The sequence below is a fragment of the Diospyros lotus genome, chromosome 6, assembly GCF_014633365.1.
Source record: "Diospyros lotus cultivar Yz01 chromosome 6, ASM1463336v1, whole genome shotgun sequence".
NCBI classification, from domain to species: domain Eukaryota; kingdom Viridiplantae; phylum Streptophyta; class Magnoliopsida; order Ericales; family Ebenaceae; genus Diospyros; species Diospyros lotus.
In genome coordinates, this window is record NC_068343.1 from 12,299,296 (window position 1) to 12,323,765 (window position 24,470).

General features: G+C 38.8%; 1 protein-coding gene across 3 annotated transcripts; it reads left to right on the forward strand.

Moving 5' to 3' along the window:
* The first annotated feature begins 1,978 nt into the window (after positions 1-1,978).
* LOC127804811 (butanoate--CoA ligase AAE1-like) lies at positions 1,979-17,771 on the forward strand. 3 transcript variants are annotated; one of them, XM_052341836.1, is made up of 3 exons: positions 1,979-2,253; positions 15,651-17,062; positions 17,312-17,765. In XM_052341836.1, exons 1-3 carry the CDS (start codon positions 2,053-2,055, stop codon positions 17,634-17,636), a joined length of 1,938 nt encoding a protein of 645 aa, XP_052197796.1. In that variant the 5' UTR covers positions 1,979-2,052; the 3' UTR covers positions 17,637-17,765. The 3 variants fall into 3 exon arrangements, with proteins under 3 accessions (XP_052197796.1, XP_052197797.1, XP_052197799.1); XM_052341837.1 differs by having other exon boundaries at positions 17,315-17,765; XM_052341839.1 differs by having other exon boundaries at positions 2,005-2,253; positions 15,647-17,062; positions 17,312-17,771.
* Positions 17,772-24,470: the final 6,699 nt, after the last annotated feature.

The following is a 24,470-nucleotide window of genomic DNA, read 5'->3' on the forward strand; positions in this document are numbered from 1 at the left end:
GCCCGATTTATCTTCAGGCTTTTGCTCTCGGTTCTGACTTCTCTTCTCTTTCTTATTTGAGTATTCACTTCTCTTGACCCGCATCACCTCCTCGGCATTAATGTACTTGGTGGCTCGACTCAGGATCTCTGTGAATGTTTGGGGAGGCCTCTTAGCCAGTGACTGGGTAAAAGGGCCAACCCTCAAGGCATTCTGAAAGGCCACCATAGCGATACTCTGATCAAGATTCTCAATGCTCAATGCCTTCATATTAAACATGGCCACAAAATCTGTTAACGACTCCCCTTGGTTCTGCTTGAGATTCACGAGGGTCATGGTAGACCTCCGGTGCCTCCGAAGGGGAGCGAAGTGAGCCAAGAACCTATTCCAAAGTTGTCCGAAGTTAGCGATCGACCGATGTGCCAGACTTGAATACCAGGATCGTGCATGTCCTTCCAAAGTGGCTGGGAAGACTCTACACCACATAGCATCAGGTGCCGCCTGGACCATCATGTGAGAGGCGAAGAGATTTAAGTGATCAGCGGGGTCAGTTGTGCCTCCATATGGCTTAATAGCTGGGATTCGAAGGCGCTCGGATGGGGTAATTGCCATGATCTTCCGACTTAATGGCTGATTAGAAACAATGTCGTGTGGCTCTTCTTCCCTCCATCTCAACTCTGCAACCTCCCTCTCCAAATGCCGCAAACGTCTTTCTCGCTGAGCCCCTCCAGCCCGGGCATAATCGGGACTAGAGGACTCCTCCTCCGAGCCTAGCTTCCCGTACTCGCTACGCCTAGAGGGTCCGCTCCGTCTCTCGTCCCGATGGGACTCCCTCCCAGCGCGGGGGCATTCGCCTCCTCGGAATTCTCTATGACTAGAGTGGCGATCCCCCTGATGTCGACTATCATGATTGGAGTGCTCCACCGGTCTCATCTCCGGGGGCTGCTGTTGGGCCAAAAAGGTGTTGAGCAATTCCGTCAGATGTTGGACCTGTCCCTCTAGCTGGGCGACACGATCTTGAGGTGGCGAGGGATTCGGGGGGTGACCCCCTACGGGGCCGCTCTCAGGTGGGTGGTTTTGACTCTGATCTGAGACGGGCTGGGTCCCAGCAGCTCGTGATGGATTTCTTCTTGTCGCCATAATGGGAGGAAACTTGAGCTCGGCCGAGGTACTCGACGAATAAGGGCAGATAAAGTAACCAGCCCCACGGTGGGCGCCAAATGATGATACTGGACCGATCACCGAGATCTGCCTCGAACCAAATACCTGCAGGGGCGGGGCTGTAATCCCCTGGGAGAACTCCGACGCTCAAGTCAGTAGAAGAAATATGCCCAAAATGAAAATTGAACTAAGAGTCAGATGATCCGTACCTGTAGAAGTCGACCTCTATTTAAAGATGGGATAAAGCACACTCTGAAGAGATAAAATAACTTTTGAACCGGACGTTGGAGAGAATCTCGATTGACTGGGTCAACCTCGTTCAAAATCAAATATGAGATGAATGATGAAGATATAAGTGACACGTGGCACTTCTTGGGACAGGCACGCGGCGACATCACATTGGAGATCTCTAAGGATAGTATAGTATTTTTGCCCTTAAGTAAAATATTCCCTCATCAGAAACTTAAATGCGATCACACACTATACACACATAAAATAAAATATTTAATTATATTTTTACATAAAATAAATATCATCACAAAAATTTAATTCTTGATATTCTCACTCATTGTGGGAATATCAAGAATTTATGTATTTTTACATAAAATAAGTATCATCACAAAAATTTATGTATTTTTTTTTATCATGCATAACTCTCACAATTATAATAAATTTAAAGATATTATAAATCGCACTGAAAATTAAAATCTAATTATCTAAGGAGCATTTAAAATTTTCTATTTTATTTATTTTTACAGGACAGAACATGGACCACCTTCTAGCATTAATTATAAATAAAAAAAATCTCGTGCACTATTTATATATATAGCTAGCTAGGGGGGATTGATGGGGAGAAGTCATCATCTGATCATCTCAGCTGAGCTATAAGACAGAAAAGGTAGCTAGGGATCGATGGAGGGTCTGGTGAAATGCTCGGCCAACTACGTCCCTCTCTCCCCCATAAGCTTCTTGGAGAGAGCAGCTTTTGTCTGTGGAGAGAAAGTGTCTGTTGTTTATGGCAGCCATATTAGATATACATGGAGGCAAACTCATGCAAGGTGTATCAATCTGGCCTCTGCTCTCTCTCAGTTGGGTCTCCGCCCTGGAGATGTTGTAAGTTCTCCCATTTTTCTCTCTATTCCATTACTCACACACACATGTATATGTATATTTTTTCAATATATATATATATATATATCAAAAAGGATTTGAATATGCATAATAACTGACAAATATATATAGCCTGCATGCATCAACTAAACGCCGAAATTTGTGTGTAGACTTGTTTCATAGAGATTTAAACATTTTATGTAATATATAATTTTATTTTAGTTAGAAATTAACCAATCACTAAAGACTCATAAAAAAGTTACGTAAGGAGACGTGCGCTGATACAAAGGCGATCATGAGGTGAAGGCTCCACAACACGCTCCAACTAGATACAATAGCGAAACAAGCATGACGCCACCTAAAGAGATAAAGCACACACCACAAAACGTACACCTTAGAAAGCATCCTATCTAAAGGGAGGATAACTTGCAATTTAATGTATTTGTTAAGCCGTTTTCACTTAAAAAACAAACGCACTGAAACTAATTCAGGCTAAAACTTCAAAGAGTCGAAGCATGACAAAGCTCAATACCAAGACCCAAATCTCTAATTAAAGACAAATTAAAAATCAACACAATAAAACATATGCTAGGAAACAAAGCTACAAAATTAATAGCATATTTTGTAAAGGTCAAGAAAAAACCATCCTTGTGTGCAGGCTTAATTATGGCTGCCCCCGCGAATAATTGAATCATTCAATGCCTCATTTGCAATCCTGACTTAATGGGATTATTATTCAAACTAATTAAATTTTAGAATATGTGGGTCAAAGCAGACATGGCGGCGAGATGTGTGCAAACACTGGTCCCCAAGTGCAAGTATCATCTCATCATCATGCATGGTTAATTAATTACAGAAGGCTAGCTCCATTTAAATCTCTGATATATCATTAATTGGGAAACTTCAGGAACAGTCTTGATGCATCCATTAAATGAACAACTGAATTTCTTCTTCTTCTTCTTCTTCTTCTTCTTCTTCTTCTTCATGAGGACCCACCTAAGACCGGCAATTACGCCACAGATGCCAACGAATTCTCGATAGATCCATCGTCCACCAGCCATATTAAATACATGCCACCAATAAGGTCAACAAACATATCATGCCATATGCCGTCTCACGTCCACATATCCATCCACAATTTTTTTTCAATTTTTACGGTTCATGTTTGTTCTCTTGTGGCATATCATGCCATATTTCTCTCCTATTTTCCGCCGTTGCATTTGAATCGATCCGTAGAATACGCGGCTAATAATTTTCAATCTGTCTGCATGCAACCCTTTTCCTTGGAATACTATGATTTATTCCTAGAAAAAAACAAAGGACACTATTAACTTATTGGTAGTCTTCTCATGAAATGTGCCGGTTCATTATTAATTGAGTCTAGTCAACTTGGGCATGAACCATTATTTTCTGGTTTGGAAGCCTACATGGGAGAGAGGGACCCGGTTGATGAAATCTCACTCACCTAGAAGGTTGCTAAAGCAGCCTCGTCCCTTGAGGATTTGCAGACCCTTGTCGAAGATCTATGCACCTATCAGAAGGATAGGGCCGAAGCCTGGAAGGAGAAGCTAGTTGCCAAGCTTGTTGCCTTGGAGGCAGACCTTAATGCACATGCAGAGGCATGAGAGGTAGCACTAAGGGCCTAGAGAGCCTCATTGGAGGGAGACGTGGCTCTATTGAAGCGGGCCTTGCTGAGTGGCTCTCTGGTGGGGGTGAGGCGGCTTTAAAATTAAAGGTCCCTGAGCCTAAGACCTTCACAAAGGTACGCAAGTCCAAGGCACTCGAAAAACTATTTGTGGGACATGAAGGAGTACTTTAAGATTGCCCACATTCTAGATGATGCGAAAGTAGATCTAGCCAGCATGTTCCTTTGCTGGGGATGCCTAATTATATATGGTGGCATACAAGAGCGTCAGTGGATGACCAAGAAAAGCCCCAAATCCAGACGTGTGATGAGTTAAAGGCAGAATTGAAGGCTCAGTTCCTATCCTCACATGTATCATATATTGCAAGAGAAGTACTGAAATGACTAAGGCAGATTGGATCTGTGCGAGAGTATGTCAAGCAATTTAGCTCATTGATGCTAGACATCGAAAAAATGATAGAGGAAGATTGGCTTTTTAACTTCATGTCGGGTCTTTAATCATGGGTCCAAACCAAATTGAGGAGACAATATGTGATGAATCTACCCTTTGCATGGTAGTTGTAGACGCCCTTGTGGACTTTCAGGCACTCAAGGCCACTGATGGTGTAGGAATGAAGGCAAAGGACAAGGGGAAGAAGAAAGATGATCGTAGACCCGAAGAGAAAGACAGCTACAAGGGAAAGGGCAAAGCTACCGAGGGTGAAGCAAGCAGGCATAAGGCATGTGAGTGCTTTATTTGTGATAGACTACACCGTGCGAGAGAATGTCCTAAACGGGAGCGAGTGAGTGCACTAATTGCTAAGGGACAGAAGTGTTGGGAAAATCGGGCAATTTTCCCCAAAATCAAAAGCACCAAAATAATACCCGATAAAAACTATTGAATATAAACATAAACAGAACACCAGAAAATTAACGAGGTTCGACCAATATGGCCTACGTCCTCGGACACCACCAAATCTTTTCTAATATCAAAGAGAGAAAATACAAAGTGTGTAAGAGAAATACACACTCAAATGAGGGGGTACAAATGCAATAAATGCAAACTTGTTAGGATACATTTAACAAAGGGGAAGGGGGCATTAAATAAGGTGAAGGAGGATCTCCCTCCCACTGCCCAACCGATGTGGGATATGGGAGGAAGCCATAAAAAGTCTACAAATCTCCACCTTGGCGAATCTCCAAAATTCCAAAAAACCTCAACAATCTCTTCAAAGAATCAATAATCAGTAGGTGTCTTCAAATGCGCTATGAAGCGCCAACTTCAAATACTAAGGATATAAATCAAGTCCAAACAATGTTGAAACTTGACTGCTGTCACAACCTTAGTCATCATATCAGCAGGATTTTCAGCAGTTGGGATCTTCTGAATCTGTATCTCTCCTTCTTCTAGAATTTCCCGTACAAAATGATATCTTACGTCGATGTGCTTCGTCCTTGCATGATAAACTTGGTTCTTTGCTAAATGAATAGCACTCTGACTGTCACAATGTACCTTGATGTACTTTTGACCAATTCTCAATTCATCAAGCAACCCATAAAGCCAAATAGCCTCCTTCATAGCCTCTGTAACTGCCATGTACTCTGCTTCTGTGGTAGACAGAGCAACTGTAGACTGTAAGGTAGACTTCCAACTGACCGGTGCCTTTGCTAATGTGAACACATAACTAGTCGTAGATCGACGTTTATCCATATCACCAGCATAGTCGGAATCACAATAACCAACTATGCAATTATCCATTTTCTTATCCTGCTCAAATATTAAGCCAACATCTACGGTGTTCAGAATATATCGTAGAATCCATTTCACAGCTTGCCAATGTTCCTTTCCAGGATCATGCATATACCTGCTCACAACTCCAACTGCCTGTGAAATATCGGGCCTTGTACACACCATAGCATACATCAAGCTACCAACAACTTTTGCATACGGAACCTTTGACATATACTCTTGTTCCGCAACACTCTTCGGAGATAAAGATGCACTTAGTTTGAAATGAGGAGCTAACGGGGTACTCACAGGTTTTGACTTTTCATTCGTGCCGAAACGTTGTAGTACTTTCTTCAGATATGTTCTCTGAGTCAAACAAAGCCTTCCTCTTTTCCTGTCTCTGATTATCTCCATGCCAAGAATCTTCTTGGCTTCACCTAAATCTTTCATTTCGAACTCCTTATTCAACTGAGTCTTCAGTTTTTCAATTTCTCCACTATTCATTGAAGCTATCAGCATATCATCAACATATAAGAGAAGATAAATAAAAGATCCATCTTGTAGCTTACGCAAATACACACAGTGATCATATTTGCTTTTTGTGTACCTCTGCCCCAACATAAACTTGTCAAATCGCTTGTACCACTGTCTCGGAGATTGCTTCAATCCGTACAACGATTTGTTTAGTTTGCAAACCCAATTTTCTTTATCAGCAACTCTGAATCCTTCTGGCTGAGTCATATAGATTTCCTCTTCCAAGTCACCGTGTAGAAACGCGGTTTTCACATCCATCTGAACTAGTTCCAAATTCAATTGCGCTACCAAGGCCAACAAAATTCTAATGGAAGAATGTTTCACAACTGGAGAAAACACTTCATTATAATCAATACCTTCCGTCTGAGCGTAGCCTTTAGCCACCAACCTTGCCTTGTAGCGAACATCATTCTTGTCAGGAAATCCATCTTTCTTTGCATATACCCATTTGCATCCAATTGCCTTCTTTCCCTTCGGTAAGCTGGCTAGCCTCCATGTCTCATTCTTCTTAAGGGACTGCATTTCTTCATTCATAGCTTTCCTCCACTTTTCATTTTCTGAACTTTGGACAGCTTCATTGTAAGTGGCAGGAACTTCATCATTTACAATTGGAGATGCATAGGCCACCAAATCGACAAATCGAGCAGGCTTTCGAATCTCTCGTCGTGGCCTTCTTGTTGCTATTGATTCTTGTTGCTGTGGAGGTTCTTGGGTTGGAACCTCTTCTTCATCTGACGACTCCTCTGCCATAGGAGTGTCTCCACCTGATTTGATACTTACTGCTGGGTCAATTCTTCTTTCAAACTCCACCTGTTTTGGAGTATTCTCCACCTGTTGTGGAGCATCATCAAACTGTTGCACAACTTCATTTGTTACTTTTTCCAACATGGCAAATTCATCAAAAGTAACATCCCTACTAAAGATTATCTTCTTCGATTCCGGACACCAGAGTCGATAGCCCTTTATTCCAGAAGTGATCCCCATGAACAAAGCTTTCTTTGCTCTTGGATCCAACTTGGATTCCTTAACATGATAGTATACAGTGGAACCAAAAACATGTAAGGAATTATAATCATTAGCAGGTTTTCCAGACCATACCTCGAAAGGTGTTTTTCCACAAATAGCAGTTGATGGCAATCGATTAATGAGATGACTCGCATAAGTCACAGCCTCAGCCCAAAATTGTCTGCCCAACCCAGCATTGGACAACATACACCGAACTTTCTCCAGCAACGTTCGGTTCATGCGTTCTGCCACCCCATTCTGCTGTGGTGTATCTCTAACTGTAAAGTGTCGAACAATACCTTCATCTTGACAGACCTTATCAAATGGATCATTTCTATACTCACCACCATTATCTGTTCTGAGTCGTTTGATCCTTCTGCCAGTCTGAGTTTCCACCATATTTTTCCATTTAAGGAAACATCCCAACACTTCATCCTTTTTCTTCAAAGAATACACCCATACTCTTCGGGAATAATCATCAACAAAGGTTACATAGTAGTGTTTACCTCCCATAGATGCTGTCTTGGATGGTCCCCACACATCTGAGTGAACATAATCCAGAATACCCTTAGTATCATGGATTGCAGTGCCAAACTTCACTCTCGTCTGCTTCCCTTTGATATAGTGCTCACAGAAGTCTAATTTGCAGGTCTTGACGCCTTCCAATAATCCTTGCTTGGCTAAAATTCGCAAAGATTTTTCACCTGCATGTCCCAAACGCATATGCCACAGTTTGGTTACTTCTGTATCCCTGTCATCATCTGAAGCTATTGCTGCTGTTGTCCCAATAGCTGCATTACCCTGATAGTAATACAAGTTATTCTTCTTTCGTATACCTTTCAATATTACAAGTGCGCCAGAGAACACTTTCATAACTCCATTTTCTGCAGTTACCTTCAATCCCTTGGACTCCAATGTTCCCACAGAAATGAGATTCTTTGTCAAACTCGGCACGTATCTTACATCTGTCAGTATTCTGGTTGATTCATCATGATTCCTCAAATGGATTGTGCCAACTCCGTTTGTTTCACAAGGTGTGTTGTTTGCTGTGTAAACAACTCCTCCATCAAGTTCTTGAAAGTCAAAGAACCAATTCCGATTAGGACACATATGGTGGCTGCAACCCGAATCCAAAAGCCAAGCTCCAGAATAGCTTGTTGAAGACGTAAGAACTAATGAAAGGTCTGAATCCTCATCATTAACTTCAGCAATATTTGAGACGGCTTTCCCTTTGTCAGATTTGCCCTTAGCTTTTAACTTTGGGCAGTCCTTCTTCCAGTGGCCTTTCTCCCGACAAAAGGCACATTCATCTTTGTTCGGTCTGGGTTTCGAACTAGACCTCCCTCTCCTTCCTTTCTTCTGGCTTTGCAAACGGCCTCTTACAATCAATGCTTCTGCTGCGTCATGCGTTGTTTCCTTTTTATCTTTCTTTCTCAACTCATAACTATACAAAGCAGCACAAACTTCACTAAGAGATACCTGAACCTTCCCGTGAAGTAGAGTCGTCTCAAGAAATTCAAACTCCTCGGGAAGGGATCCCAACAGCATCAAAGCCAAATCCTCATCTTTGAACGTTTCATCTAAATTCATCAAATCAGCTACCAACTGATTAAAGGTAGTGATATGATCATTTATTGTGGTACCAGGAACATAAGTAAAGCGGAACAATTCTTTTTCATGTAGAGCTTATTCTGACCGCTTTTCTTCAAAAATTTCTCCTCCAATGCCTTCCATAGTATACCGGCAGAATTTTCCTTCGAGAATGCATACTTCTGCTCTCTGGACAGGCATGATCGAATTGTACCACACGCCAATCGATTGATGGTCTTCCAATCTTTTTCTTCAACATCTTCTGGTTTCTTTTCTTCAATGGCGATGTCTAGACCTTGCTGGAAAAGAGCGTCTAGAACCTCGCATTGCCACATGCCGAAATGACCCGAGCCATCAAACACCTCCACTGCAATTCTTGTATTCGCCAGATTCCTCGCCCAAGTGGACGAAGAAGAAACTCCCGATGTGGATTGTTCTGAATTCTTTTCGCCTGCCATCTCTGCCATCTTCTATATTCAATAGTTATCAAAGCGGAAACAATCCAAGAAAATCTTTTCTGATGTGGAAGATCAGACACAACTGCAACCACAGAGCATACTAAGAAAAACTTGGCCAAAAAAAGGAATCTTTTCTGATGTGGAAGATCAGACTCAACTGCAACCACAGAGCATACTAAGAACCTTGGGCTCTGATACCAATTGTTGGGAAAATCGGGCAATTTTCCCCAAAATCAAAAGCACCAAAATAATACCCGATAAAAACTATTGAATATAAACATAAACAGAACACCAGAAAATTAACGAGGTTCGACCAATATGGCCTACGTCCTCGGACACCACCAAATCTTTTCTAATATCAAAGAGAGAAAATACAAAGTGTGTAAGAGAAATACACACTCAAATGAGGGGGTACAAATGCAATAAATGCAAACTTGTTAGGATACATTTAACAAAGGGGAAGGGGGCATTAAATAAGGTGAAGGAGGATCTCCCTCCCACTGCCCAACCGATGTGGGATATGGGAGGAAGCCATAAAAAGTCTACAAGAAGGACCCAAACGTTGACAAGGAAGACCAGGTTTGGGTGTCTTCTCTAGCTAGGTATTGGTAAGAGTAATCTAGGACTCAACTCCAACATGCGGTATCATACGGGTGCATGTTTCAGTGAATGGCATTGACTATTGTGGGTTGGTAGACAGTAGGGCCTCACACAATTTTATTACGAACAAGATAATGGTGGCATTAGGGCGTTAGGTCGAGCCATGCCAAAACCACATCAAGGCAGGCAACTTCGCGACCCAAAGTGTATGAGGAATGGCTTCAAACGTGGCAGTCTCCCTTAGTTCATAGAAGGGGACATTCCCCTTTATGGTGGTGTAGTTGGATGACTTTAACGTCATCCTTGATGTGGACTTCCTGATGAGAGCTAAGGCAATACTAATGGTGCACTTAGGTGAGATTTTGATTTTTGATGAATCGCAGTCGTGCTTTGTTAGATGATTTGTGTTTAGGGTTGCAAGATAAGGGCAAGAGCAGCATACTCTCTGCCATGAAGATGGAACAAGGCTTAAAGAAGGGAGAAGCAATGTATTTAACAGGACTGGTTGAGATGAAGCTAGACCAATGGGTGGAAGTCCCCAACTTAACAGTAGAGGTGTTGCTTGAGTATATATGCAGATGTTATGCCACCTGAGCTGCCAAAGGCTTTGCCACCTAGATGCGTAACTGATCATTGAATTGAGTTATAACTTAGTGCAAAACCCCCAGCTAAGGCCCCATATAGAATGACACCTCCCGAGTTGGCCAAGTTGAGGAAACAGTTGGTCGAATTGCTAGATATATGCTTGATATGTCCATCCAAGGTGTCCTATGGTGCCTATGTGTTGTTTTAGAAGAAGCAGGATGAGACTCTAAGCAGGGGTGTATCCACATGTAGTTCTACATCTCAAAAAAAAAAAAAAAAAAATTAGCCTCCCCTTACATAAATTTCTATATCCACCTCCAACTCTAAGGATTTGCATTGACTACAAAACCCTTAACAAGGTGACCATTAAGAACAAGTGTCAAATTCCCTTAATTGCAGACTTGTTTGATAGATTGGCAAGGGCCACCTACATCACAAAGTTGGACCTATGTTTAGGGTATTAGCAAGTTAGAATTGTTGAGGGAGATGAGGGGAAAACAACTTGTGTGACCAAATATGGAGCATATGAGTTTTTAGTGATGCCTCTCGGCTTAACCAATGCTCTAGCAACCTTTTGTAACTTGATGAATGATGTTCTGAATGAATATATTGATCAGTTTGTTATAGTGTACTTGAATGACATTGTGATCGATTATGAAACTTTAGAAGACCATTTGATGCACTTGAGAAAGGCGTTTTCTTGATTAAGGGAGCACAAACTCTTTGTGAAGAAAGAGAAATGTTAGTTTACTTGTGAAGAGATCATGTTCCTAGGGCATCGTGTGAGCAAAGGGCAAGTTCAAATGGACAAGAGAAAAGTTCAAGTGATGCTCAATTGATCTATCTTTGCAAAAGTTTTGGAGCTAAGATCATTCCTTGGATTGGAAAACTACTACAAAAAGATCATCCAAGGGTACTCGAAGAAAGTTTCATCCTTGACCGATCTATTGAAGAATGACAAGGCATGGCAGTGGACTGTCGAGTGTCAAGAGGAATTTGACTAGTTGAAGGCAACAATTGCTTCAGAACCAGTGTTGAAGTTGTCAGACTTTGAGCGACCCTTCGAGGTACACACTGATGCTTTTGAGCTCATGAGAAGGAAATGTTAGCAATGGTACATTACTTGCAATTGTGGCATGTTTACTTGTTGGGGACGACATTTGTGGTATGTACAAACAATGTGGCCAATACATACTTCTCGACCCAAAAGAAATTAACAACTAATTAAATAGGCATGTTGGAAGCAACTCTTGTTGGAATATGACTTTGTGTGGTAGCACAAAGCTGGGCTATTAATCAGGTAGTAGATGCGTTGAGTAGGAAGAAAATGCGTTGAGTAGGAAGCATATGCAGATGGTCATTACAGCCATTAGCCATATCAGTACTCAACTCTTGGATCGGATTCTAGAACAAGCAAAGGCTAACAACCAATATCAAAATCTAATGTAGCGAGTTGCTGAGGGTGTGGACCGACAATATTGCGTTAAGGATGACTTTTTGTGTGCTAAAAGTGACAGGTTGTAGATACCTTGTGGCATTGGCTTGTGGCAAATGTTGTTGTAGGAGACTTACGGCACGACATAAGCTGGTTATCCTGGAATAGCATGGATGAAAGCGTTGCTCGTGCAACTACTATTAACCAAAGATGATGAGGACATAGAGGCCTATGTTAGAACATGCATGGTTTGCCAACAAGATAGGGTTGACAAGATGAGGGAGGTTGGCTTGTTGCAGCCTCTACTAATCCCTGAAAGATTGTGGATGTTGATGTCAATGGACTTCATAATAAGTTTTCCCAAGGTGGATAGGAAAGACATGATCATGGTGGTGGTGGATCGATTCTCTAAGTATGCAATCTTTGTGGCTAGTCAGAAGGCATGCAAGACAGAGACCATTGCTAAACTATTCTTCAAGCATTTGGTGAAGTATTTTGGGCAGCCAGAAGATGTCAGTGATAGAGTGTAAGATTTACGAGCCAATTTTGGACTTCGTTGTTTAATTGAGCTGAAATTTTCAACGGCCAATCATCCCCAAATTGATGGCTAGACCAAGCAAGTGAATGTATTGTTGGAAGAATATCCCAGACACTATGTGACAACAAGTCAAAGGAATTAGGTGAATCTCCTAAACATTGCTTAGTTTTGCTATAATTTGCATAAGTCTTTTGTAATGATCAGTCGAAGTCCGTTTGAATTGGCCATGGGCCAATAGCCTTTGATGTCTCATGAGGTGGCTCAAACAAATGCAGCAAGTTGGTGCCTTACTGCATACCGATTTTCCAAGGAAAGGTATGACATGCTTGAGGAGGAGTAGGATAGTTTGGACAAAGTTACTCACCGAATGAAAAAATATACTTATCAAGGAAAGTGACCCTTAAAATTTTCTGTAAGAGATAAAGTGTGGTTGAAACTTACTCCCTAGAATTGAATGTAAATCACCAACAAGAAGGTACATCATGGGTTGATACCTAAATATGATGAACCCTTCAAAGTACTTAAGGAGGTTGGCATAATGGCTTATTGTCTTCTTTTGCTCGGGAAGCTTAAAATCTATCCCACATTCCACATGAGCTTTTTGAAGCCTTACTTCGAGGACAATACACTTGATTGGGTGTAGACCAAGAATGCCCCTCCAAATATTCAAGTGCAACATGATCGGGAGATTGAGGCAATCTTAGACCATCGCACGTTGGGGGAAAGCAAGAAAAACAGGCATATTCAATACTTGGTGAAGATGAAAAGAGCTCCAAGGACGAGAGTTGGGAAAAGGATACAACTTTGTGGCAATTCAAAGATATAATTCAACAATATTTATCTTCACTTCAGACAAGGGTGTTGAAATCCTCTAGTGTGGTGGCTTGTAATTTCCCTGACACGCTCATAGGTGTGCATCTTGAACCTATGAAGCACATTGACATGAGGGGGTGTGTCAAAGCAAGATTGGGATGGCTAACATGCTCAAGTGGTGGAGGCATAGAGTTGTCATGCCAAGGTGGCATCATTCATCTGGTAAAAGTGGTTTAGAATGTCCCTAACACGCTTATAGCTAAGTGTTCATCCTGCACCTATAAAACACATTAACACAAAAGGGGCATGTTAAGGCAGGATCCAAATGGCTAACAAGCTCAAGTGTTAGAGGCACAAGGCTATTGTGCCAAGGTGACAATAATCACGCAACAAGGTTGGGCTTCGAGGTGTGTGATAAGGTTAGTACGCATGGGCATGACATGGCACGACCGAGTGTGGGTTGGACATTAGAGAAATATGGGTGCCACGAGGATGTTGCAAGGGACGAAATGTGCAGGACACAGAGGTAGGCCAGTTAGCAGTCGTGTGGCCTTGATAAAGTTAAGAGCTGATGTCAGGAGACAGTCAGCAGGTGGGTAATGGTTTCTACAACCACACGACCCACCTATGTTAGCAAAATGCGATGTATGTTCACACGAGGAGCACCCACGATGGCCCTTACGCACATGTGTATAAGGCAGTTTGGGCAAGTGGTGCCCTGGCAAGCCTTACGACCCATAGAGACGATTCTTTCCATACTACGTGCGACCTTTGAGTCTGTTGAGATGGTTGAGGGGAAAAACTACTTGTAAAATTGTAGCCTACATATATGGCTAGGATGGGCCTTTTTACAGGTTAAAGAGTCATTGGCCCAAACCATTGTCCTATGTATGCTCGAATTAAATAGAAGGTTGGAATTTTTCTTGTATTTTTTTGTGTGAGCTTCCTTTTTTGTATTTTTCTTGTTGGGTGCTAAGCTGATCTAAGTGGGTGGACTTAATTCACAAGCTTGCTGGCCAAGATTTTGGGAGCTAGTCTTGTGACAATAAGTCTCTACTAAAATAAGAGTGTCCTATTTTGATAAAAACGTGGCCCTGCCCTTTGCATGCATATATGCTTTATTGCGTGCGTTATAAACTACAGAGAGGTTCACAAACACCAAACAATAAACCCGAACAATCAATATTGGAGATGATTTTGATGACGCGAGGTTCCATCACCAATTAAATTTATATAATACGTAAGTGAGACTCTCCATCACTTTCCATTACTTCGATGAACTTAAATTGATTGGGCAAAAAAAAAAAAAAAACTGTTTCGGAACTCGGATAAGATGTAAGATCATTCTAATACTTAAGTCAATGAGAAATTTAATAGTTCTAATAATTATAATTAGTTTCATACTTTTTGTCTCTCACATCTCGAGATCTTTTTATACCTTTTGAAAAGAGAATAGTGATATGGATAGTTAGCCTTACATATATATATATATCATAGAATATTAATTAGTTAATTCATCTAAATTCTTGAGTCAATTTAGAATTGAATTGTGAATGTTGAATAGGTGTTTGTTATCTTGAATAAAAACACATGACATTAAGGAGAGTTGGGGACGTGAATCCCATGGTAAATATTTTCCTCTTTAGATTGTGATTGCAGTGCTAGGCAAATGATGCCTATCTTTATCTTCTTAGAGTGTATTTATGAGTTTATTGTCTATCTAATTAATTTAGTTTCTTTATCTTGTTTTTATCCCAATTTTCTTGAAGAGGTGCTTTGTTTGGGGTCCTAGTTTTTTTAGTGCTTTATATATATATATATGCTTTATATTCTATTATATATGTATTCTTTGTGAAGTTTCTTTAAGATGGTCCAAATTTTTCTTCAACTGGTTATGGGTTGTAAGGGAAATTTCTTAATTGATTATGACCCAAATATTTTCATGATTATGTTTCCATGTTTATGTCAGTTATGTTCTCTTATTGATGGAGTTGTAAAGTGATAATATATGTATATTCTTGATGGAAGAATGTAGTATAAATTCATGATTTTGGTCCCTAAACTTGATTATCCATTTCTTTTCGTCATATACCATCATTTTGGGTGTTTAAGAGCTTGGAAGAACCAAACTAGAAGAGACATCAAAACAACAATGAATGGAGATAATTTATTTATTTTCTGCATTGATCTAAATGTTATTCTAATATTTCTAGCATGTTAGATGGCTTTATTTATGCTAACAGTCTTGACAAGTTTATATGTAGCAATGTACATTTAAAATGTAGTGCATTAACATTGATAGTAAATATATATATTAGGACACTCGCTAAGAAATTAAATATCGACACATAATCTTCTTTTTATACTTCATAATTTTTTTTTTTTTTTTTACTGAGTGATCGAATAAATAATATGATATGAACTCACCATCTAATAATTTGTGAATTATGATATGCTTTTTTCTTTTTTTTTTTTCATATACGAGAAAGGTTGCAGCATTAGCACCAAACATTCCAGCACTGTACGAGCTACATTTTGGGGTTCCAATGGCTGGGGCAGTCCTTTCTGCACTCAACACAAGGCTTAATGCGTCCATGCTAGAATTGTTATTGCAAGAGTTGCAGGCCAAATTCCTCTTCGTTGATTACCAATTCATTGAAGTTGTCCTCAAAGCGTTGAAATTAATCACACTTGCCAAAGCCAAGCCCCCATTTCTTGTTCTCATCCCAGAATCTGATCTTTCTAATCATCAAGAAATTGCACCTTCAACCGTGGAAAAACTCCCGCCAGGCAGCCTCCATTACGATCAACTTCTCGCGATGGGAAAATATGGTTTTGAACCTATCCGTCCTGCCGACGAGTGCCAACCGATCTCCGTGAATTTCACTTCTGGTTCTACCGGGAAGCCTAAAGGCGCAGTCTACAGCCATCGGGCGGCCTATCTGAATTCCATTGCTCGAATCCTCGCAGGTGACATGAGACCTATTCCAGTGTTTTTATGGACGGTGGACATGTTCCGGTGCAACGGGTGGTGCTTCACGTGGGCAATGGCGGCGATGGGCGGCACCAACATATGCATCAGAAGTCTCACTGCCAAAGCCATCTTCGACGCTATACATCTCCACAAGGTGACCCTTTTGTGTGGCGCGCCGGCCATCTTGAGCCTAATCGCAGAAGCCCCCGCCGCCGACCACACGCTGCTTCCTTCCAAGGTGGAGATACTAGTAGCCGGAGCACTGCCATCGGGTAAAGCTGTGAACAAAGTCCAAGAGCTAGGATTCAGCGTGTCTCATTTATACGGAATGACAGAAGCCCTTGGCCCGTTCACTGCTCAATCACTGAAACCACCTAAAGATGATCAAGCAAGCGGGGAAGGGATTCACAACCCTATGATGGAAGAAATTGACGTGAAGGACCCGGAGACGATGATCAGCTTGCCTAGTGACGGGAAAACCATCGGAGAGGTGATGTTCAGGAGCAACACTTTAATGTCGGGCTACCTGAAAAATCCACAGGCAACTCAGAAAGCTTTCAGAGGAGGGTGGTATAGGAGTGGAGACCTTGGAGTTCGACTCCCAAACAGGTGCATAGAAATAAAGGACAGGGCTGTGGACAAAATACAGAGTTCCGGTGGAGAAATGATAAGCAGCCTGGAGGTGGAGGCGGTGGTGGCAGGGCATTCAATGGTGGCGGCCGTCGCTGTTGTCGGGAGGCTTGATGGTGCTGTTGGAGAGACGGCGTGTGCGTTTGTGACGCTGAAGGAGGGGTGTAATGGCACGGCCGAAGAGATTGTTGAGTTTTGCAGGGTCAGATTGCCACAGTATATGGTTCCAAAGAGTGTAGTTTTCATGGACTTGCCGGTCAACTCAATCGGGAAGGTGCAGAAGTTTGTTTTGAGAAGGTGGGCCAGAGCCATGGGCAGCTTTTCTAATTCAATCGAGTGCGATTTTGTGCACCCCATTTAACTTGGGGTAACTTTACCCACCGTCATCCACTGTTAACTTAAAAGGCAATGAGGAGAGCTATTAGAGGCAGTGAGGAAAAAATATTTAATTAATTTTATGTGGCCCAATGTAGTAGCCTGTCTATCAAAACACTTCTTCTCTCACTCTTTCTCTCTCCCTCTTTTTCTCTGTTACTCTCTTTCCAGCAGCTCTCTCTCTCTCTCTCCAGCAGCGGCCTTCTACCTTTGGTGTCCGTCCAGCAGCAACCCTCTCTCTCTCTCCTTCAGCAGTGGCCGCGACGTCCCATCCACCTCCGGTGTCCTCTCTCTCCCCGGCGTGTCGTCCACCTACAGCAGCCCTCCACTCTCTCCGACGTGTCATCTGCCTATAACAGCCCAGCAGCGGCCCTCCACTCTCTCCGGCGTCCTCTCCAACAGCGGTCGCGGCGTCCCCTCCACCTCTAGTGTCCTCTCTCTCTCCCGCGTGGGGGGGCGGTTTATCAATTTATTTGGGCTTCCAGAGGAGACATGACTCATCCTGATTTTGATTTTGTTTGATTTAGTTTTTACGCAGTGTAATTTGAAAAGCAGAATATCATAAATTATGATTTGTTTGCTTCTTAAAATATTTTTAGTACTTAAACTAAACAAATTCATAAAACAATATACCATTATTTGGACACTATAAAACTCAAACAAAAACCTTCTTTGCTGAAAGATATTGTTGGGTAAATATTAAACATTATATGTAATAATATATGATAAATATTATGTAATCTAATATTATTACAGGATATGATTTCATTTTAATCTTTTGTAAGATAAGTATTAGATTACAGGATATGATTTCATTTTAATCTTTTGTAAGATAAATTGTAATGGAGAGATAAAAGTTATGTTTTTTAACATTTACAATCAAAGTATGTTTTCTCTCTCTCTTTTTTTACGTATTATTATAGTAATATCTTATAACATTGTTATATAATAAAAAAAATTTAGACAGATGTATAAAAAATAAAATATGTATATTACTTTTAATAATAAAAAAATTACTTAAAAATACTTATATTTACTTAAAATTACTTTATGGTTAAATATAATATTAATAATTAAATAGAGTTGGAACAATTAATTGAGAGGCTTCTATATTATATAGCCACGCCAAAGAACAAATTCTTTGCTTAGATCACTTCCTTTTAAGCAAATATAAGTACTTTTTAAATAATTTTTTTATTACTTTGAAAGCAGCAGGAGTCGATGGCTTGTTGAGAGGTTTGAGACCCTGAATGGTGGGCGTGGAAAATAGGGCAGAGGCCATGGCAGAAGAAGGGAGCTTTGGAAGAAGAAAGAAATGAAGATGAGATAGTGGATGAGAACTATCAAGAAGAGGATATATGTTTGTTTGGTATTTGTGAAGCAGAGTCTGGAGAGAGTGTGAGAGAGAGAGAAAGAGCCGTCACTGGTGGAGGTGATGTTGGAGGGTCGTTCTCCGACGAAGGCAGGAGGCGGACGACACGCCGGAAGTGGAGAGACACTGCTGCTGGAGGAGGGGTTGCCAGAGGTGGAAGGAGAGAGTGTGTGTGTGGGAAAGAAAAAGAGAGGAGAAGAAATGGGTTAACTTACATTGAGCGGCGCACAATTCCATTTGCCTGTCTCCCTCTCTCTCTGTTTAGTTTAACGGTGGGTAAAGTTACCCACCGTTAAATGGGGTGCACAAAAATTACACTCAACTCAATCGAGCATTGAAACAGAGTGCGATTTTGTTCAGCCTCGGGTGACTTTACAGGGTAAAAATGTTATTTTAGATTTCTCTCTACCCACTCAATTTCTCTCTTTCTCCTCCTACCGCTAAATTGCACTCAACTCAATCGGGCATTGAAACAGAGTGCGATTTTGTTCAGCCTCGGGTGACTTTACCGGATAAAAATGTTATTTTAGATTTCTCTCTACCCACTCAATTTCTCAATTTCTCCTCCCATCCCTAACTCGCCTCGCCATTGCCTCGCCTCACAGCGAGGCAAAGCAAGGCGATACAGTGGGTCAACAAAATGACGAGACAACAATACAGAGGGTCAACGTCCATCAATGAGTCAACTGCTGAGGAAGAGAGAGAAATAAGGTATGTAGATAGAGAAACTCAAAATGACATTTTTATCTCGGGGTAAAGTCACCCAGGTGAACAAAATCCAACTAATTGAAACAGGTTGATGATGAATTCAGTAACTCATTGTAGTTTTAGTACAATACGTATTTAGGGCATTAATTGTCTGAATAAATGAGGGGTGGTCTTTGCTATATATGTTTAAATTCTACGTAATGAGTAATGTTATTCGGCCACGCTCAAAGTCACTCTCGAGATATCGCGATATATCATGTTTTATCGACTCCAAAATATCTCGATATATCGCGATATGAAGAGTGGCCCAAAATCAATTATTTCAAATTTCTGCCTCATCTCTCTCTCTCTCACGTGCTTTCTCGTGCGACCTTTCATCTCTCTCTCTCTCTCTCTCTCTTTCTCTCTCCCTCTCTCTCCCCCTTTCGGCAACCCTTGGGTCAATCCGACGCAAGCATTATCCACCGATGTCTCTCTGTCTCTCGGCTCGTCCGATCCGATCGTCTATCCCTTAGCCTCGCTTCGGCCCTTTCTCTGTCTCTCCCATCCATGGCACGTCTCCATTGGCTCCGATCTACAAGAAAGTAAATCTCTCCCACAATACTTTTCAACACACATCCATCATATATACGTATATACACATTATTTGGGTTTGACCGAAACTTTAAGCTTAGATCTATCGAGTTTCACCCATTGGATCTTGCTGGGTTTTGGGTATGTTGGTTAATGGGCCCTTGGGTGTCGAATGGATGCCTCCGATCGCCAAAAATCGCCAATCACGGTGGTCGGTGGAGACTGGCAGTGCGTATATACGTGCTATTTGGGTTTGACTGAAACTTTAAGTTTAGATTTACGAAGATTAGGCCGTTGGATCTTGTTGGTTTTTGGGTATCGGGTGGTTGCCTCTAATTGTCGGAAACCACTAACCACGGTGGCTGATGATGGCTAGCAGTGCGTTTTTAAGTTGTGGCCAAAAGTTAAAATCATATCTATTAAAATTCAATTGTTAAATCTGACTCACTTTTTCATATGTTAACTCTCTTAACTTGATGTTTATAATGATAGGCTTTGATTGTGGGAATTTTCGACCAGCGATGGTCGCTGGCGGCATTGGCGACGACGGTTGTGACTTTCATACATACATACATACATATATTTATATATATTTACATATTCCCTTTTCTTCTACATTAATTTTTTCTTGTTTTCTTAATGTTGTTTTCTTGATGGGTGATGATAATAATTTGGTTGTTGAAGTGAAAATTAAAAACTTGATTTGTTTTTTTATTATGTTTTGTGTGCATCCAGATGAGAAGGAGTTTGGGGTCTTGCAAAGGAGAATGAGAAGAATTAGGCCTATACGACTAGGGTTTCGCAAATTAGTGTTTAAATATTATTTTGTAATTATTTTAGTTTATATTATAGATGTTGATATTTAATATGATATTTAATTGTGAATTTGTATTGAAGATGTTGAAGTTGAATATTGAATTTCTGATCTTTGAATATTGTGAAGGTTAAATGAAATGACTAATTGAAATTTAAATGTTAATAAATTGAATTAGTTTGTATTTGTTTTGTGAATTTTTGAAGTGAAATTATTAAGTTTATTTAAAAATTGAATGTAAATAGTTATTGTTAATTTTATTTGAATTTAGATATTTATTAATGTGTATATATATTTTAAATTTATATTAAATAAAATTTAAATTATGTCAATCTTTTTTTATAATAAATTAAAGATTTTAAAATGAAAAGTTTTAATTTTAATTTGTTAACTATATTTAGATACATATACAATACAATAAAAAAATAAATTATGTTTTACAATTTAAAATAAATTATATTCTTTAATATTTATTTCAACTATTTAAATCAAACTTACTCAATATAAGAATTTAAATATAATTATATAATTTTAAGTAAAAATGTTTGTTGCATCTATTATTGTTTGTTTCTTTCATATATAAATAAACACAAAAAATTCAAAAATAGCAATTTGGCATACAGAAAATATTTGAAAAGTACAAATATTATTTAGTTAAATATAGTTAAAATTTTAGTTAAACATTTGTTCCAAAAAAATATTCAAAAAGAATTTAATCAAACATTTGAAAAATACAAAACTATTTAACTAATTGTTACCTTACCAAAATTCAAGAGTTTTTACTTTTGTCTTTTGTTTTTTTTATTTCTTATGTTTATGATCAATCAATCTTCAATATTTTAAATATATAATTTTTAATAACTCAATTTAACTATATCAATTCTTTTTGATAATATATATTTTAAATTTAAAATAAAAAATATTATTTCAAATAATTTTCACATAAATAATCTTTAATTCATTATATATTGTAACCTCTCTACCCTTATTAACAATTATTCATTCTAGCCTCTCTACCCTCTTTGTTAATAATGTAAGTGATCTTCTTTAATTTATTAAAATTAACTAATAATAACTTAAAAATCATATTAATACTTATTAATAATGAAAAGATAATACAAATAAAATCAAATTTAATTTATTTTTAATATATTAATGTGTGAATCAAAAGAAAGTAAGGTGGCATTTCTTGATCGAGATTTTTAGATGCCAATCAATTCGTTCAAGCTGACCAAGGAAGACATAAATAAATAAAATTAAATAATCTAAAATTATCAAATGATACATTAAAATTTTTATTTTAAAAAATTAAAGCATAACATAAAAAACAACACAAACAAAATATACAACAAATCATAACTCTCTTTTAACATCATCTTGTAATCTGTCTCCCTTACTATTGTCGACGGATGTCCGTTTGCTAGCCTTATCACATAAGTTCGATTCTCTCTTATCTTCACGAATGAGACCCAAACTCCCTTTTTAATATTTGAATGCACACACAACAAAATATAAAAAAAAATAATGATTTTTTACAACTCAAAACAAATCACGTTATTTAATTTCCATTTTAACAACAAAATCATCTTCATCATTATGATAAAAATAAAATAAAATAAATAAACAATAAAAATTAAAGCACAAAAAAAGGAATATACAAATATATATTTGTATACAAATATATGAAAATAGCCCAAACCAGCTCGCCACCACCAGCAGTCGTTGACGACCATCGTGGGTCAAAAATTCTCATGATTAGAGCCTATCATTAGAAACACCAAATCAAAGAGGTTAACATATACAAAAATGGGCCAGATTTAACGGTTAAATTTTCGTAGATCTGATTTTTAATTTTTAGCCACAACTTAAAAACGCACTGTCAGTCGCCACAGCTTATCATGGCCAGTGGTTTCTGCAAATCAAAGGCAATCACCCAACACCCAATGGCTCATCAACCAACATACCTAAAAACAAACAAGATCCTACGGCCCAATTTTATATATCTAAGTTTAAAGTTCTAGCCAAACCCAAATAGTCACTGCCAATCACCACCAACCACCGTTGACCGATGGCTTCTGACAATCAGAAGCAACCACCCAACACCTAAGGCCCATGACCAACATACCCAAAAACTAGTAAGATTCAACGGTTGAACCTCCATAAATCTAAGTTTAAAGTTTCGGTCAAATCCAAATAACACGTATATAGGTATAAATGATGAATGTGTGTTAAAAACCATTGTAAGAGAGACTTACCTCCTTATAGATTGAAGCCAATGGAGATGTGTGACGGATGGGAGAGACAGAGAAAGGGCCGGAGAAAACACAAGGGACAGACGAGCTGAGAGATAAAAAGGCGCCGATAGACAATGAAGGGTCGCATGGCCGGAATAAGAGAGAGAGAGAAGAAAGTGAGAGATTGAGACCTCGGATCGCATGGGAGAGAAAAGAAGTCTGGCTGAGGTCATTTTTGTAAAACCACTCTATGGATAGATTGGTAATTTGCTTTGAGGGTGGCTGAATAGAATTACTCTTAATGTAATAGATGTTGTATTTTAACCGTATTATCATCTATTTATTTTAATTAATTTTACTTTAGGTAGAATTTAATTAGTTTAATTTTAATTTAATTAGGTTTAATTATTTTAATTTTAATTAATTTACTTCGCCTTGTTTGTAATTGATTGGGTATATATGTAAATGAAAAAAATTTAAACAATAAGGACGTTTATTTATTTTTAAACCATAAAATATCTCTGTATAATAACCTAAAATCACAGAAAATCTACATATACATATAATTTACCCGTAAATATTCTGTGAAATTTGGGATTGGCAAGATGTTGATCCCCTAATCTCCAACATTAAAGGGTAAAATATAAATTATGTCTTTCCCATGCGTATAATATAAATCACTATAGTCCATTAACAGGAAATTGCTTTACAAATAGAGAAAAAATTCACAAGAAAAGAAGAAATAGAGCAAACCTAGCTAACAATGGTTAATTACCCAAGCCTCTGATAACATGGCTAGCTAGTTGTAGTTGGACTTGGTGGTGGATCCAATTAATTACCAATGGTTAATTTTCTTTTATTTTTTATGGGTCATGGTTGTTTCCTTACAGCGACAAAATGGTGGGTCATTGGGGTAGGCTGGCATGCTTGCACACACGGCATATGTATATAGGAATTGAACCCCAAAGTCTTGAACATTTTAGATACAAAAGAATTTGTAATCCAAAAATTGAAAACATATGATATATACATATGGCACGTGCATGTATTTACATGTCAACGTGCCATGTAACCTCTGATACACTTTTGTTAGTCAATCATAATAAAATAATTATATTTATAATATTATAATTATTATTTTAAAATATAATTATTATAATATTATATTTAAATTAGTAGTACAAAAATATTGAAATAATATAATACTATACAAGGAAAAATAAAAGCATAATATTATATAAATAAATAATAAAATCAAGACCTGTGTAATACATAATTCTTTTAAATAGATTCGTCACCTCATCGAAAATGTTAGAGATTAATTGACGTTTGTTTCTCAGGATATAACGGTTTGTAAACTGAAAAGTTAACACAAATTTTAGAGTTTAACAATGAACTGAGACATTAGTTAAACACTATTAAAATTGGAATAGTACAAAAATTTTATAGAATAATTTTATTGAAAATTCTATCGTTATTTTTTAAAGAAAGAACCCTTTATTTATAGAGAAGAAGGAAGAGGAGAAGAAGAAAACGAGAATGAAAAGGAAAAAAAAAGAATGAGAGAGTAGGGAAAAACATGAAGACTTTATAGCCTCCCTCAATTATATATTTATATATATATATATA

What these genes read in the sequence shown, in the direction of transcription:
- LOC127804811 (XM_052341836.1), top strand. Translation starts at nt 2,053, where the DNA reads ATGGAGGGTCTGGTGAAATGCTCGGCCAACTACGTCCCTCTCTCCCCC. An exon ending in GTCTCCGCCCTGGAGATGTT is followed by an intron (nt 2,254 to 15,650) that starts GTAAGTTCTCCC and finishes TATACGAGAAAG; the next exon opens with GTTGCAGCATTAGCACCAAA. An exon ending in CAGAAGTTTGTTTTGAGAAG is followed by an intron (nt 17,063 to 17,311) that starts GTGGGCCAGAGC and finishes CTCTCTTTCCAG; the next exon opens with CAGCTCTCTCTCTCTCTCTC.